General features: G+C 35.5%; 1 protein-coding gene across 3 annotated transcripts; it reads left to right on the top strand.

The window, feature by feature from the left end:
• On the top strand, nt 1-7690 carry LOC116001504 (putative pentatricopeptide repeat-containing protein At5g13230, mitochondrial). 3 transcript variants are annotated; one of them, XM_031241376.1, is made up of 6 exons: nt 1-2852; nt 3029-3331; nt 6104-6331; nt 6481-6516; nt 7120-7313; nt 7496-7690. In XM_031241376.1, the coding sequence occupies exon 1, from the start codon at nt 230-232 to the stop codon at nt 2729-2731; it is 2502 nt and encodes an 833-aa protein (XP_031097236.1). In that variant the 5' UTR covers nt 1-229; the 3' UTR covers nt 2732-2852; nt 3029-3331; nt 6104-6331; nt 6481-6516; nt 7120-7313; nt 7496-7690. The 3 variants fall into 3 exon arrangements, with proteins under 3 accessions (XP_031097236.1, XP_031097237.1, XP_031097235.1); XM_031241377.1 differs by having other exon boundaries at nt 7081-7690; XM_031241375.1 differs by having other exon boundaries at nt 7120-7690.
• The last annotated feature ends 5550 nt before the right edge of the window (nt 7691-13240 follow it).

The following is a 13240-nucleotide window of genomic DNA, read 5'->3' on the forward strand; positions in this document are numbered from 1 at the left end:
GCCTAACTTGTAGGAGTATGAAACCATCAAAAATCATTCACCTACATCTGTTTCAAGATTATAAACCAGATCTTGGCCTGACATGAACCAAGAAAGATACATTGATGGCCATGCTCTTACAATATAGCTTAAAGCCTCTCATAAGACCAACAATTACCCATCTTCTGTCGTGCTCAAGTTGCTCCTTTCCTATTACGCAATCGCCAACTTTTCTTGCAGTAGCAAACGCATGATCAGGCATATACTCACTAGACCACGACCATGGCTACACTCTTCCATGTTTCCAAAATCTCTCTTTTGGATTGGGCTTCTGGACAGTGGGTTCTCATCGCAAGCTGCTCAGCTGACCCAAGAACCAGACCCCAACTGGGCAATGCAGCAACTTCCGGAGTTCGATTCTCGTGCGTACGCATGTATGCTTCAAGGTTGCGTCAACAACTGTCAGCTCGCGTTGGGGAAATCTCTGCATTGTGATATTCTGAAGAGAGGTGGGAGTTTGGGTCTGTACGGGCGGAACATTTTGTTGAATTTGTATGTGAAGTCTGAGTTGCTGTCTCATGCCCACCAGTTGTTCGACGAAATGGCGGAGAGAAACATGGTTTCGTTTGTTACTTTGATTCAGGGTTATATGCGGTTAGAGCGTTACGTTGAGGCTGTTGAGTTGTTTGTTAGATTGCACAGAGAAGGCCACGAGCTCAACCCGTTCGTCTTCACAACAATTTTGAAGGTGCTGGTGAATATGGAGTGGGGAGAGATGGGACGGGGCATCCATGCGTGTATTTATAAGCTTGGCCATGACTTGAACCCCTTTGTTGCCACTGCACTAATTGATGCTTACTCTGTCTGTGGGCTTGTTAAAGCTGCTAGGGAAATCTTTGATGGGATTGTTGATAAGGATATGGTTTTGTGGACTGGAATGGTTACTTGCTATGCAGAAAATGGTTATTCTGAAGAAGCTCTAGAGCTATTCTCTGGGATGAGATTGGCAGGGTGGAGACCAAACAACTTTACCTTTGCTAGTGTAATGAAGGCTTGTCATGCAATAGAGGCCATTGACATTGGGAAGAGTCTTCATGGGTGTGTTTTGAAGACAAATTATATGGTGGATCCTTTTGTTGGTATTTCATTGCTTGACTTGTATACAAAAGCAGGAGACATTAAAGAGGCTAGGTACATTTTTGAAGAAATTCCCAAAGATGATGTAATTCCTTGGAGTTTCATGATAGCACGATACTCACAGAGTGATCAGTGTGATGAGGCTTTGGATTTGTTTTGTCAAATGAGGGAAGCATTGGTTGTTCCAAACCATTTTACTTTTACTAGTGTACTGCAAGCATGTGCAACAATGGAGGCTATGGACCTGGGAAGGCAAATCCATTGCCATGTAACAAAAGTTGGTCTTGATTCAGATGTATTTGTATCAAATGCCCTCATGGATGTATATGCTAAATGTGGAATGTTGGAGAGCACAGTGCAACTATTTACAGATTCAGCAAACAGGAATGATGTATCATGGAACACCATCATTGTTGGCCATGTGCAAATGGGTGATCATGAGAAGGCAATGCATCTGTTCACAAGTATGCTTGAAATCCAAGTGCAAGCTACTGAGGTCACATACTCTTCTATCCTGCGTGCTTGTGCCAGCCAAGCTGCATTGGAGCCAGGTATGCAGATACATGCATTGACTGCAAAAACTATTTACTGTCGCCATGTTGCTGTTGGAAATGCCCTGATAGATATGTATGCAAAGTGTGGGAATGTTAAGGATGCTCGTCTGGTTTTTGATACACTGAGTCTGCGAGATGTAGTCTCTTGGAATGCTATGGTCTCTGGATATTCTATGCATGGTTTGGGTAGTGAGGCTCTGAAAGTCTTTGAGAGGATGCAAAGCATGGATATCAAACCTAATAAGTTGACTTTTATTGGTGTTCTTTCGGCATGTAGTAACACAGGATCATTGGATCTAGGACAATCTTATTTCTCCCTGATGCAAGAGCACTATGGTATTGAACCTTGCATAGAGCATTATACTTGTATGGTGTCACTTTTAGGGCGATTAGGTCATCTTGACCGAGCTGTCAAGATGATTGAGGAGATTCCTTATGAGCCCAGTATTATGATATGGCGTGCTTTGCTTGGGGCATGTGTTCTCCATAATAATGTTGAACTTGGGAGAACTGCTGCTGAACGTGTTCTTGAGATGGATCCACAAGATGAATCGACCTATGTGTTATTATCTAACATGTATGCCACTGCAAAAAGATGGGATAATGTATCTTTTGTTCGGAAAAGCATGAAGAAGAAACAAATAAAGAAGGAACCAGGACTAAGTTGGGTTGAAAACCAGGGAGTTGTTCATTATTTCTCTGTTGGAGATGTTTTGCATCCTGATATTAAACTAATTCATGCAATGCTGGAGTGGTTCAACATGAAAAGCAAGGCTGCTGGTTATATTCCGAATCTTGATGCTGTTTTACTTGATGTTGAAGATGATGAAAAGGCACGGCTTTTATGGGAACATAGTGAAAGACTGGCTTTAGCTTTTGCTCTAATTAGAACTCCTTCTGGAAGCCCCATTCGTATTATTAAAAACCTCAAAATATGTATGGACTGCCATGCTGCAATCAAGATTATATCAGCTCTCGTGCATCGAGAAATTATTATTAGAGATATAAACAGGTATCATCACTTTCAGGATGGGATGTGCTCTTGTGGTGATTATTGGTGACACAGGCTACTTCTTAATAGTCATTGGGTGCCATATTCATGGAAGACAAAGCTGGAAGTTGTTCTTTCGGTGGTGCCTTAGAAGTCCCCATCTTCTTGATGAAAATCTGAAAAACATGCTGGTACTGCTTTTATTAGCCATTTATAATTAAATTACAAGCAATACCACTATTATATTGAGCTTGCAGATGCTTGATTAATCACCTCTTTAGCAAACTCTTAATGCTGGTATACCTCTGAAAGTCTGATCTAGACATCTAGTAGAGTTCTTATTTGGCATTGCTTGCTAAATTTGTAGGTCTGGTTTGACCATCTGTATCTTTGAGGGATGGATCATTTACAAAATTAGCTTAAAGGAATCCAGATCTGGTTTTCATCTAAATGTGTGGTGTATGATTGCATTTAATGGGAGGATTGCAGTCATATTTGCCATAAAAATTTGTGAGCTTGGCGCATCTAGGCTATTGGTGAATTATTCGGTTGTACCCGCTACACTGCGCTAAATTGAGATGTTAAGAAAGCATTGCTCAAGATCTGGATGGCCGTCTGAGTGTCTGGCTAAACTAGTCTTCATTTCAACACCATGTTCTGAAGGTGCAAGGTAAAATCCACTGAGCATTCAATCTATTATTTTTGTTACATGTAGGACATGCAATTTGAGAACTAAGGTCGACTTGAGATCCTTTTTTAATAGTTACCATATTTTTTTTCCTTTATTGCTGATAATGCATCTGCTGAAGTAGTGAAGTGTGAACATTATGCAGACCACTAGCAATTCAATAGTTCTTGACAACTTTTATTGTGTCCCGTTAATTGTGATAATGATTGTTGTTGATACTGTTATTGTTATTGTCATCGTTATTATCATTATGTTTTCGGAACTTCTAGACCTGTAAGTTCTACTAATTCAGTAATGACAGATCTACTTAAGAAAAAAAACACTTCTTTCTCTGCTCCATGTTTCTCAAATGTAGTCATTCAATATATCTGTCTTTTGTCTGAATATATTCACTTAGTAAGGAGTACTTTTAGCGCTTCTCCTCTGCAGACTGCAGCTGTACGCCTGTACCTCTAAGACCCAATTGTGTATGAAATATGTTGTGCACCTTAGCATTGGATTCAATTTTTCCAAAAAAAAAGGTGTGTTTTAGGCTTTAGCATTACACAACATAAAAAGCCTACTTCTAACTTCTGTATTGTCTAATGCCATGATACTGGACCAAAAAATTCCAAGTTGCAAAGGCAACATACTTTGACATCTGGTAAACTTCAAATCAGATATTACATGGATGGACAAACAAGAGAGACAATATGTGAACATTTAGAAAAAAATATAAGAAAAATTCAATCCACTTATTCGGTATTTGACCAGTAATAGTTTCAAAATAGCATGACTAGACACATTCTTATCTGGATCTATTATTGACATTGAATTTTTAGCATGCCGAAAGTGAATAGTTAGCCACCCCACTTTTTCATCGTGGAGTATGTTAGCCAATTAGCAGTTGAAACGTGGAGAATGCCTCAGGTGCTAAGTAGGAAATTGAAAGATACGTTGCCTTGAATTTTTTGGAGGGAATATTGAGAAGGTTAGTGTCAAGTTGTCAACAATTAGTAATGATAGCATAGATGTGTTTTTCTTAGTGGCGAATTCTTAATCATTAACAGTTGCACTATATAAAAAAGTATTGTGATCTTCCAAAATTTGGTTGCTAGGGAAAAATTTTATTTGTGAGGCTGAGGCCCAACAAAAATCTTTTCCTAATGAAGTTATCGTGCTTCTGTCTTTTCTTGATCTGATGCTTGCTTAAAAGTTTTCTACTACTAGATTCCTGCTCAGTGAAGAAAGGGATAAAAGTTTTAAATTAGTAAAAAGAAAATGAAAGACAAGCAAGCTAACACAATGAGAATGAAACTCTATTGTCCCCTGCACTTATGTAATTGGGACATTTTCAAACACGCAGTCAAATGCAGAAGATTGATGTTATTTGAAGTAAAAAAAAAAAGGTTGTAAAATTAAATTGAGAAGAAGTGTGTGAAGGAAAGAGAAAAAGTTGGATCTCAAATTGAAGATATTTACCATATTGGAGGACAATTTTTGGGTGGGTTTTGGGATGAGAGGGGTGGTGGTGACGCATTATACTCATTAATTTTTTTTTACATGATGTATGGATGGAAGTGGGACTATTCTATATCATAAGGGAGGAGGAGCTTCCCACCCTCTGACTAGATCAATAGTGCAGACTATATATGAATATCCAAATTAAGTTCAATTCAATAATTTGAGTTCCCTGAAAGCAACAGTTTAATTACTGATAGGAAATATGGTCTGTAGCTACATTCATGCTGTATAAGTGAATTGACAGTACAACAATAAGTCTTCACAATCTCTTGTTAGTTGTTACCTGTTCTGACACTGTACCAACTACCATCTTAATATATAGTTCAATCTGACTAATTAACTGCTTATATTTAGATTATGCTTTTAGCCAATACTTAAGACATCAACCATTTTTACAATGTAATTATGCATGATTTCTTCTGAATTAGATGCTAGATGGTTCGTTACTGGCAGGAATTTATGGGAACTTTTTATGATAGATTGAACCTGATGGTTGTTTTAATAAACCATATTATTTTGGGTATTCAATAAAATACGAGTAGCTAATTACCATCAAAAGAACAATTTAAGTCATTAAGTGTAATAGTGTATATTCCTTTTGGTTATGAATTTTAATAAGATTCTACAGACTTGTGCAAGGATTTAATGACAGTTTGCCAAAAAAATTTATTGGTACTATTAGTGTCTCAGTAAGTCATTTGAGTTTCTCAAAGCTTCATGATGTTAAATTAGTGTGTGATGTTAAATGAACACGACTTAGAGATTTCTGCTGTTTGCTTGAAGTGAATTGTGGGCTGAGGTGCATCCCATAAGTTAAAGATTATGTGTCAAAAGAATGTATACAAGTTATTATCCTCAACTACTTGGCAGTGCATTGTTAAACCCAACAGCACAACAAATAGAAAACCTAGAATGATCATCATTGTTGTAGATTGAACTATATATATGTATAAGAGTCATCTGGAATGAACCTTGAAGGTCCTAAGATTTTGGCTTCAACCTAACTACGTTTGGCTGCATAAATCACACCATGGCATTCTGTACCACAAAACCATTCTAATATGCCATTTTTAATGTTTTTTTTTTTTTGGTCCTCTGATGCTTGTGATAAAGCTGAATTGCCTTTACTTTTCTCCTCTTTGGAGTTTTGGGATGGTAATTTTCATTCATTCTGGTAATTGGATACACTTTTCACTTAATTTGAAATCATTTCTTCTAAAGTTACATAACACCTTGCCACATATTTTGCAGTATCTGTTAACGGTGTGGAGCAAGGAACCAGCAGTTACCAATCTGTGGTAATATTAGAACCAATATTCATTGCAGTATTTCTGGTTGTGGTAATGTTTGGCTTTGTAAAATCCTTGTAGACTTCATCGCATTCTTCTTCTGCTACTATGTTTTCTTAGTGATTTTGATGGATAAGAATACAATGGTCAGGTGACCTTCATTCATCATTTCATCGGAACTCCACCTTTGGTACGCAAGATTTGGACCAATGAAATTAACTTCTCTTATCGTCATTTGTCTTTCTTTATATACATTGGCATTTTGTATGTTAATTTGATAAGAATCTCTGTTCCTTTGGAATCTCCATTCCATAACATTTTCCTTTGTTTCCTTGGCAGCATACCAAGAAATGGTGATTTGCATAAGAGATCAAAGTAAGCTTTTCCTTTTTAGATTAATTTAACTTTGATTAAGTTATTATACATACGTAGTATCATATTAGGAATTAGGGAGATTGAAGAATAATGGTAAATACAGAATATGAGCTGATACGAGATTATAAGTTAGCTCTTCAACTTTGAGGTACCTAATGATAATAGGAAAAAAGAAGCGGGTAATAATTGGTATTATAAAGATTTTGGGGAGGTGGTGAAAGTAAGAGGCACGCAATGATAGTTTGGGAATGATGAGAATGGGAAGTACTGGCAATCCTTGTGCATGAAGTTTGCCTACTTCATGCCACAAATATAGGCTTGTAGTCAATTACTAATAATTGCCTTCTTTTTCATCTCTACCCTCTTCCTCTTTAGTCAATTTCCCACATTTCCCACTACTGGATAAAATACTTTATTACAACTAACTACACAATTTGTTTGAGATTTCCTCCCTAATTAATCCAAATTCCCTGCATGCCATTTTTACTTACCACCCAATCAACCCCCTTACACTTAAACAGTTAAGCTTTACTTAATTGTGGGGTTGCACTTGGGTTGAACCAGGGACTACAAGTTGATTCCAAGCCAACCTTGAATGTGCAGGCATTGTTCCTATCTCTTGTGACAAAAGGTGGAATCGCATACTCTAGGCGACCTCACACTTTGGCCCGACAGGATTGTGAATGAGTAAATCATGGTGAGTCAACTAATCAAAAGAGGTCAGACTTTTGCTCACTGCGCACAAGGAAATGAAGGAATCCCCCTCGTTTTGAAAGGTTGCTTCTACACTGGCTCTGGTGAGACTCGATCATTGGTCTCTTGTAACAAATTTCACTTCTGTGACCTGTTGGATGTGCAAGCATTGTTTCCTATCTCTTAATGTGTTGATTGACGGGAATGACTGGCATTAGGCAATCGTGAAACTAATAGACGTGTTGATTGATTGGTATCGGCCTACTCTAATGCGTTTGGGTTGCAGGTATTTGACGACCAACCCTAAAGGAGTTGTGTCGCTTCTTGTGACAGATGGTATTTATGTTTAGTGATTTTCCGTGATATTTATTTTATCTATAAAGAAAAAGAAGTTGTAGTTGCTAGTCCAATTATCAAACTTGTTGAGCTGTAAACTTAAAATACGATGACTCGAATGCCTTGTCCTTGTTTTAGAATATTATTTTTATACCACTTAATTTAATTTTATTAAATAAAATTTGTGTATCTGTAAAATCTTGGAGAGGATGCGATCAGAATCTTTTCCCGTTGGCAACTGTCGGAATGTTTGGCCCCACAATTTCCGGCAGCCCGGCCAATGTTACAGCTTCAAGGCTTTCCCACCCACATATATTTTAAGGAACAAATAAAGTGCATCTTCAAATATGAAAATTACATATTTTGCCCTGGCCTACAAATTGCTAAAGTCCTTGTCAACAAATGAAAATAAATAAAATTTGTGTCACATGCTTAAATTTTATTAAAGAAAAAAAATAAAATTATGAATCATTTTTGTTCAAGTATACCATAGAATAAAAGTAAATATATATAATAGTTCTCAGAGTTCACCGTCACATATATATACACAAACTGAAAGAAACTACGGAGTAGAAGTGGTGATGATTAAAGAATTGATAATTGTGATTATTAGTAAAAGAAGGCAATGATGACTGGAGTATTTAAAAAAAAAAAAAAAAGAATACGGAGTATAGTGTATAGTATAAAAATTGTAGTGGGGCCAGGGTGGAAGCCCCACAACCCCGCCATGTTGTCCGGCAGTGCACGCGTAGTCAGGGTGATGGGGCCTACCTCGCACCTCCATGCAAAATTAAATTTAATTAAAAAAAAAAAAAACCTTTTTAGTTTTTACACTCACATTTGTAGCAGTGAATACAACGACGTGGCTTTTGGAGTCAAGTGACGAAGACGCCCATTGGCCTTTTCCCGCCTCTTCAACTGCAATTTAAAGGTTAGTACTTTTAGTTTTTTTTTTTTTTTTTTAAAATTATTTTTAAATAATTTTTTTGTTTAAAATTGTTTCATTCATTTACTCTATATTTGTTAACAAAATGCATGTAGAGAAATTTCAGAGAAGCAAAACTGTGGAAGTTTATGGTTTGTCTTGTCGGAACTACGTTGGACTGTGCCCGGTCTGTTTGTCTATTTTTATGCTCTCTTTTACCTGTCTTTTAACCGTTAACACTTCCTTTTACTTGCATACATTAATATACAAGTATTTAACAATTTGTAAATTAATTGAGATATATTTTGTAATTTATCTCTTTCTTTCAATTTCAGGAACCATAAGCCTTTAATTTAAATTTAAAGTTCAAATTTCTAAAATTCCAAATTCACCACTTTATTTATTAAATGTTAATATCATTTAACTAAAATATATATACTTTGAGTTTAAATATTATTAGCCAAAAGGAGTGTTTTTCACTTTTAGTTCCAATTTGTTTTCAAATTTGGTTCGGGACTATCAATTTTTTTTTAATTTTTAAAAAGTATTTAATCTATGACTGTTAAATTCTTGTCAGATTTTCTTTCTGATCAATTTTCATCAACACTAACCTACATGGTGATCATATTCAAAAAAAAAAAAGAAGATATATCCATTTAATAACTTTTTTTTTTTTTGAATACTATTGACCCTGTTACATGTAGTATATGGCCACTGAGGCTCGAACCCATGACCTCCCACTTGAGAGAATCACTTCATGCTGCTTGACCACAATGCCTTTGGCCTTTTAATAACTAATATAACTATCATGTGAGTATTTTGGCTAAAGTTTGATTGAAAATTTTATTGGAAGAATAAATGTGATAGAAAATTGATAATCATGCACAAAATATAGAAAAATTAATGGACAAAAAACTAAACGTGGAAAATGTATAATCGTTGGGACCAAATGTGAAAATAACTCTTAAGAAAAGATCAGTATACAAAGTAAATCAGGATAACAAATTAGTTGAATTTAATGATTAAGGTGAGCTGTTAATTTAAAACAAAAACAAATCACAAAATAGAATTCATTAGAAATTCTTTTCGTGTCAATACAAATAACATTATAATGTAAAATTTTGTTATTAGCTTTTAGTTGATTTTGTCGTATAAAATTATCTTAGTGTGTATTACCAAACATCTCTTGTGTGGTTATACCAACATATAATTTATATGAACCAATCAATAATAAATGAATGCAAAGGACCCAACTCATTCTTCTGGCACAACATTCACGTCCTCTCTTGCAATTATTTCAAAATTCAATCCAATCCAAACAACTCCATTAGAATTGCTTGGGCTTGAGTTTCGTGTATCAACAAATACATTATTCAATCTAAACATATATTTAAATGACTAAACATGTGATCGTAATTACTATATCAAATACTTTAATTTATATACAAAATCAATCAATATTTATAAATAAAATCTCAAAATACCCTAATTTTATCTTCATTTATTTAAAATTGCATTAGTTTGCCATCTATATATATTTTGAGAATAACTACAAAAACTAATCATTTCACTAACTTGTTGTTAGAGTAATACTATATGCACACATTTAATGAAACTAGGATTATATTCCTGAATTATAGGCAACTAAGAAATAATTAGATTTAAGGATTATAAAGCAATATTATCTTGAAAATACCTGAGTATCCCAGTGCACAATATCGAATCTTGACAGCTGTAATGCGGGCATAGTTTCATCCTAGCTCTTAACTTGTAAGGGACCGGTCCTTCTACTTAAGGGACTTCTGAGTCACTGTAATTTTACTCTTTCATATTTCTTATAGGACCAGCCAGGGTATACGTAGAGGCTCCGAGACGAGAAATTTTTCCTTTTGCATTCAAAAATTGCAAAGGAAATGGGAGAAAGGCTAAGCTATAGGTAGCAGACCAGAACTGCAGAATTGAAGCAGGGAAGCTTCGCACGGATGATAGAGCTGCAGTCTGCAGGGGCTCCATGTCAATATATTTAATTCTACCATATAACAAAGGATTTTTGCATATTTAATTGGACCATAACATATAAGATTGAATGATCAATTGGGTCGTATATATGTTTATTGGGTTGCATGTATATGCAATTAGATCGTAGATAGATGTAATTGATGGTACATCTACGTATGTCTAGTGTTTGGATTGTTTTAACCGATTGAATTTAATATTCAAGTAATTAAGACAATTAAATGAATTGAATTATTTAAGATTGACAAGATTTATGTTTTCGTTATTATTCACTATATAGTCATAAAATTTGATATTGATATAACTTTAATCTCGTGATGCTAACCTTTTGTCTTTATTAACCTCTTGAATCCTCATATATATATATATATTTTTTGAAGACTCTTGATCCTCATATATAGTTGCATTGTAAAATTGTGTATGGAAACCACTTTCCACATTAAACAACCAATAAGCCAACTTCAATGGGTCCCTAAACCACCTCTCTAGCACTAATTAATCAAATGACTATAAGCCTTCCTAACACCATCCATATTTAGTTTCAGATTGCATTTCTTAATTAGTGGGACCGAACACACCATCACACCCACCACAATGGCACTCCTTTCATCTAACCTAGAATTTCACATTCCTCTTCCCGTGATTTAGTAGTTGGGGTGTTACACTTTAGACTTGCTTTTAGCAATAGAATGTGGTTTGAATCCACGCCCCAGACAATTTGGTGTTGGCCTGTGATTGGGGTTAAGGTTGAGGTTGATTTTCTAGTGTTGCATAATTAGTGTATAATCGGGCTGAGTGTAAGTCTCAACAGTGGGCAGACTTGATTTACCTCTTCATTAGCCTAGGAGTGAATTCATAGGATCCAAAATTGGTGACTACAATGTTACAAGTTCGAATCCCAGCAAGAGTGACTTATTGATTTTCTTGATTTGAGCCTGATAAGCTATGGATAATCTAGACCAATCTTTTGTTAACTAGGGTTACAAGGCGAGGTTTACCTAACACAAAATCTTGGGTTGTAGCTGATTTCCCTCGTTACTCGAAAGGCTTCAAATTCGAAAACCTAAATTGATTTACCTCCTTGTGATCTGACACTCCTCGACCCAATTAATTACTTTCGATTCCAACTTCCCAAATCCCCCCAAGTCCCAACCTATACACAAATTAAACTCACAACAACATTTTCTTCCCAAATGCACCCCAACATTTAGCACAATTAGATCGCAAAACCCATTCACCACAACACACACTACTAGACATACACATACCCACATAGTATTCCCAGCCAAGCATGATGACATGAAATCATGAAAAAAACCAAAACCCAAAAGCAGGCAGAAGTGAAGCTCGTACGTAGTATGACATACATACGACGACGTTCCTATGTATACGATTAGGCTAATGATTATCCAATTAGTCACTGTATTATCTATCCGGCCTTAGCTTTTTCATTTATGATTCCCATCATCCCCTTTAATGCCACTTGCCCTTCCATTTTGGCTGGTGGGATCGAGTAGCTTGTAAGACTAATAATCAGCAGCTAGCGATAGATTGACGTAAATAATAATCCAATACATTTGAAATTGAAAGTCATTGTACTTTTTGTCCCAAAACCCCAAAAAAAATTAAAAAGTGAATAATTCTTTGTGTGTATAAAAAAACATAATAAAAAAGGACGAGCGTTATGGAGTTGGAAATGATGAGGTTGTGGTAATGATGGTGGGTGGGGCAAACACCAAGAATTAAAAGTAGAGAGGAAACATACAACCTATACTAACTTAGTATATATATATAGCAATGGAATATTTAGGGTTTGATGACATGCAGAGTGAGTGTGCATTGCATTGCCCCTTTTTTGTTCTCTCTCTCTGTGTATATGTGTGTGTATGTATATGTCAATGTTTTCAGCAATGTTAGATAACGAAACCCAATATGTTGTTTGTTTGCTTTGATTCTCTAAAGCGTGCCTGCGCCGGATGGCATTCTTGTATAGATGAAGGGCTAACCATGCATGACTTAGAATTTTGTGTCATATTCCACCCATATAATATCATCCCTACAAAGGGAATTGTTTGCCCACACAAAAGGTGAAATTTCGTTTCCCACAAGCCTCAATACACTGACTCCGATAAAATAGTGGAGGGATAAATAATCATTTAACTCTCAGCTCCCTATTATGAGAAGAAGAGTGCTTGGTGCACATAAGGAACCTACCACGTTTTTAGTGCAACTCCATCATTGTGACTGCCAGACTCAATTCTATGTCCTTGCCCACAATATACCACCTATGAATCAACAGAGCTACTTGTGGGAGCTACACGGAAATTTCTATCGTAATGATTGACACTAGTATATCTTATAACAACTATATCATATATGTTTTATAAGGTTATACCAAATATTGTCAACTTTTGTTTGTATAGTACTAGTGGTACTCAATTGGGTGTTGGCTTTGAGAGTCGAGTCCATCATCATACTATCAAAATATGGGCTAGCTGTTACGCAAATATAAAGAAATAAAATTGTGCAACTGACAATTGATTATGGTTTTTGACATAATGGTAAACGCTTAATCCTGACATATGGATTCTCTATCATCCCGGAAACACTTTTTTTTTTCCAATAAAAATTGCCAAGTTTTATTTTGTAATAATTAATAAACACAATTTAATTTTGGTACTTGAGATTTAAAATATTTTTAAAAATTGTATTTTAATTTTTAAAATAAATAATTAATATATTTTTTAAAAAATG

The sequence above is a fragment of the Ipomoea triloba genome, chromosome 13 (genome assembly GCF_003576645.1).
Source record: "Ipomoea triloba cultivar NCNSP0323 chromosome 13, ASM357664v1".
NCBI classification, from domain to species: Eukaryota; Viridiplantae; Streptophyta; class Magnoliopsida; order Solanales; family Convolvulaceae; genus Ipomoea; species Ipomoea triloba.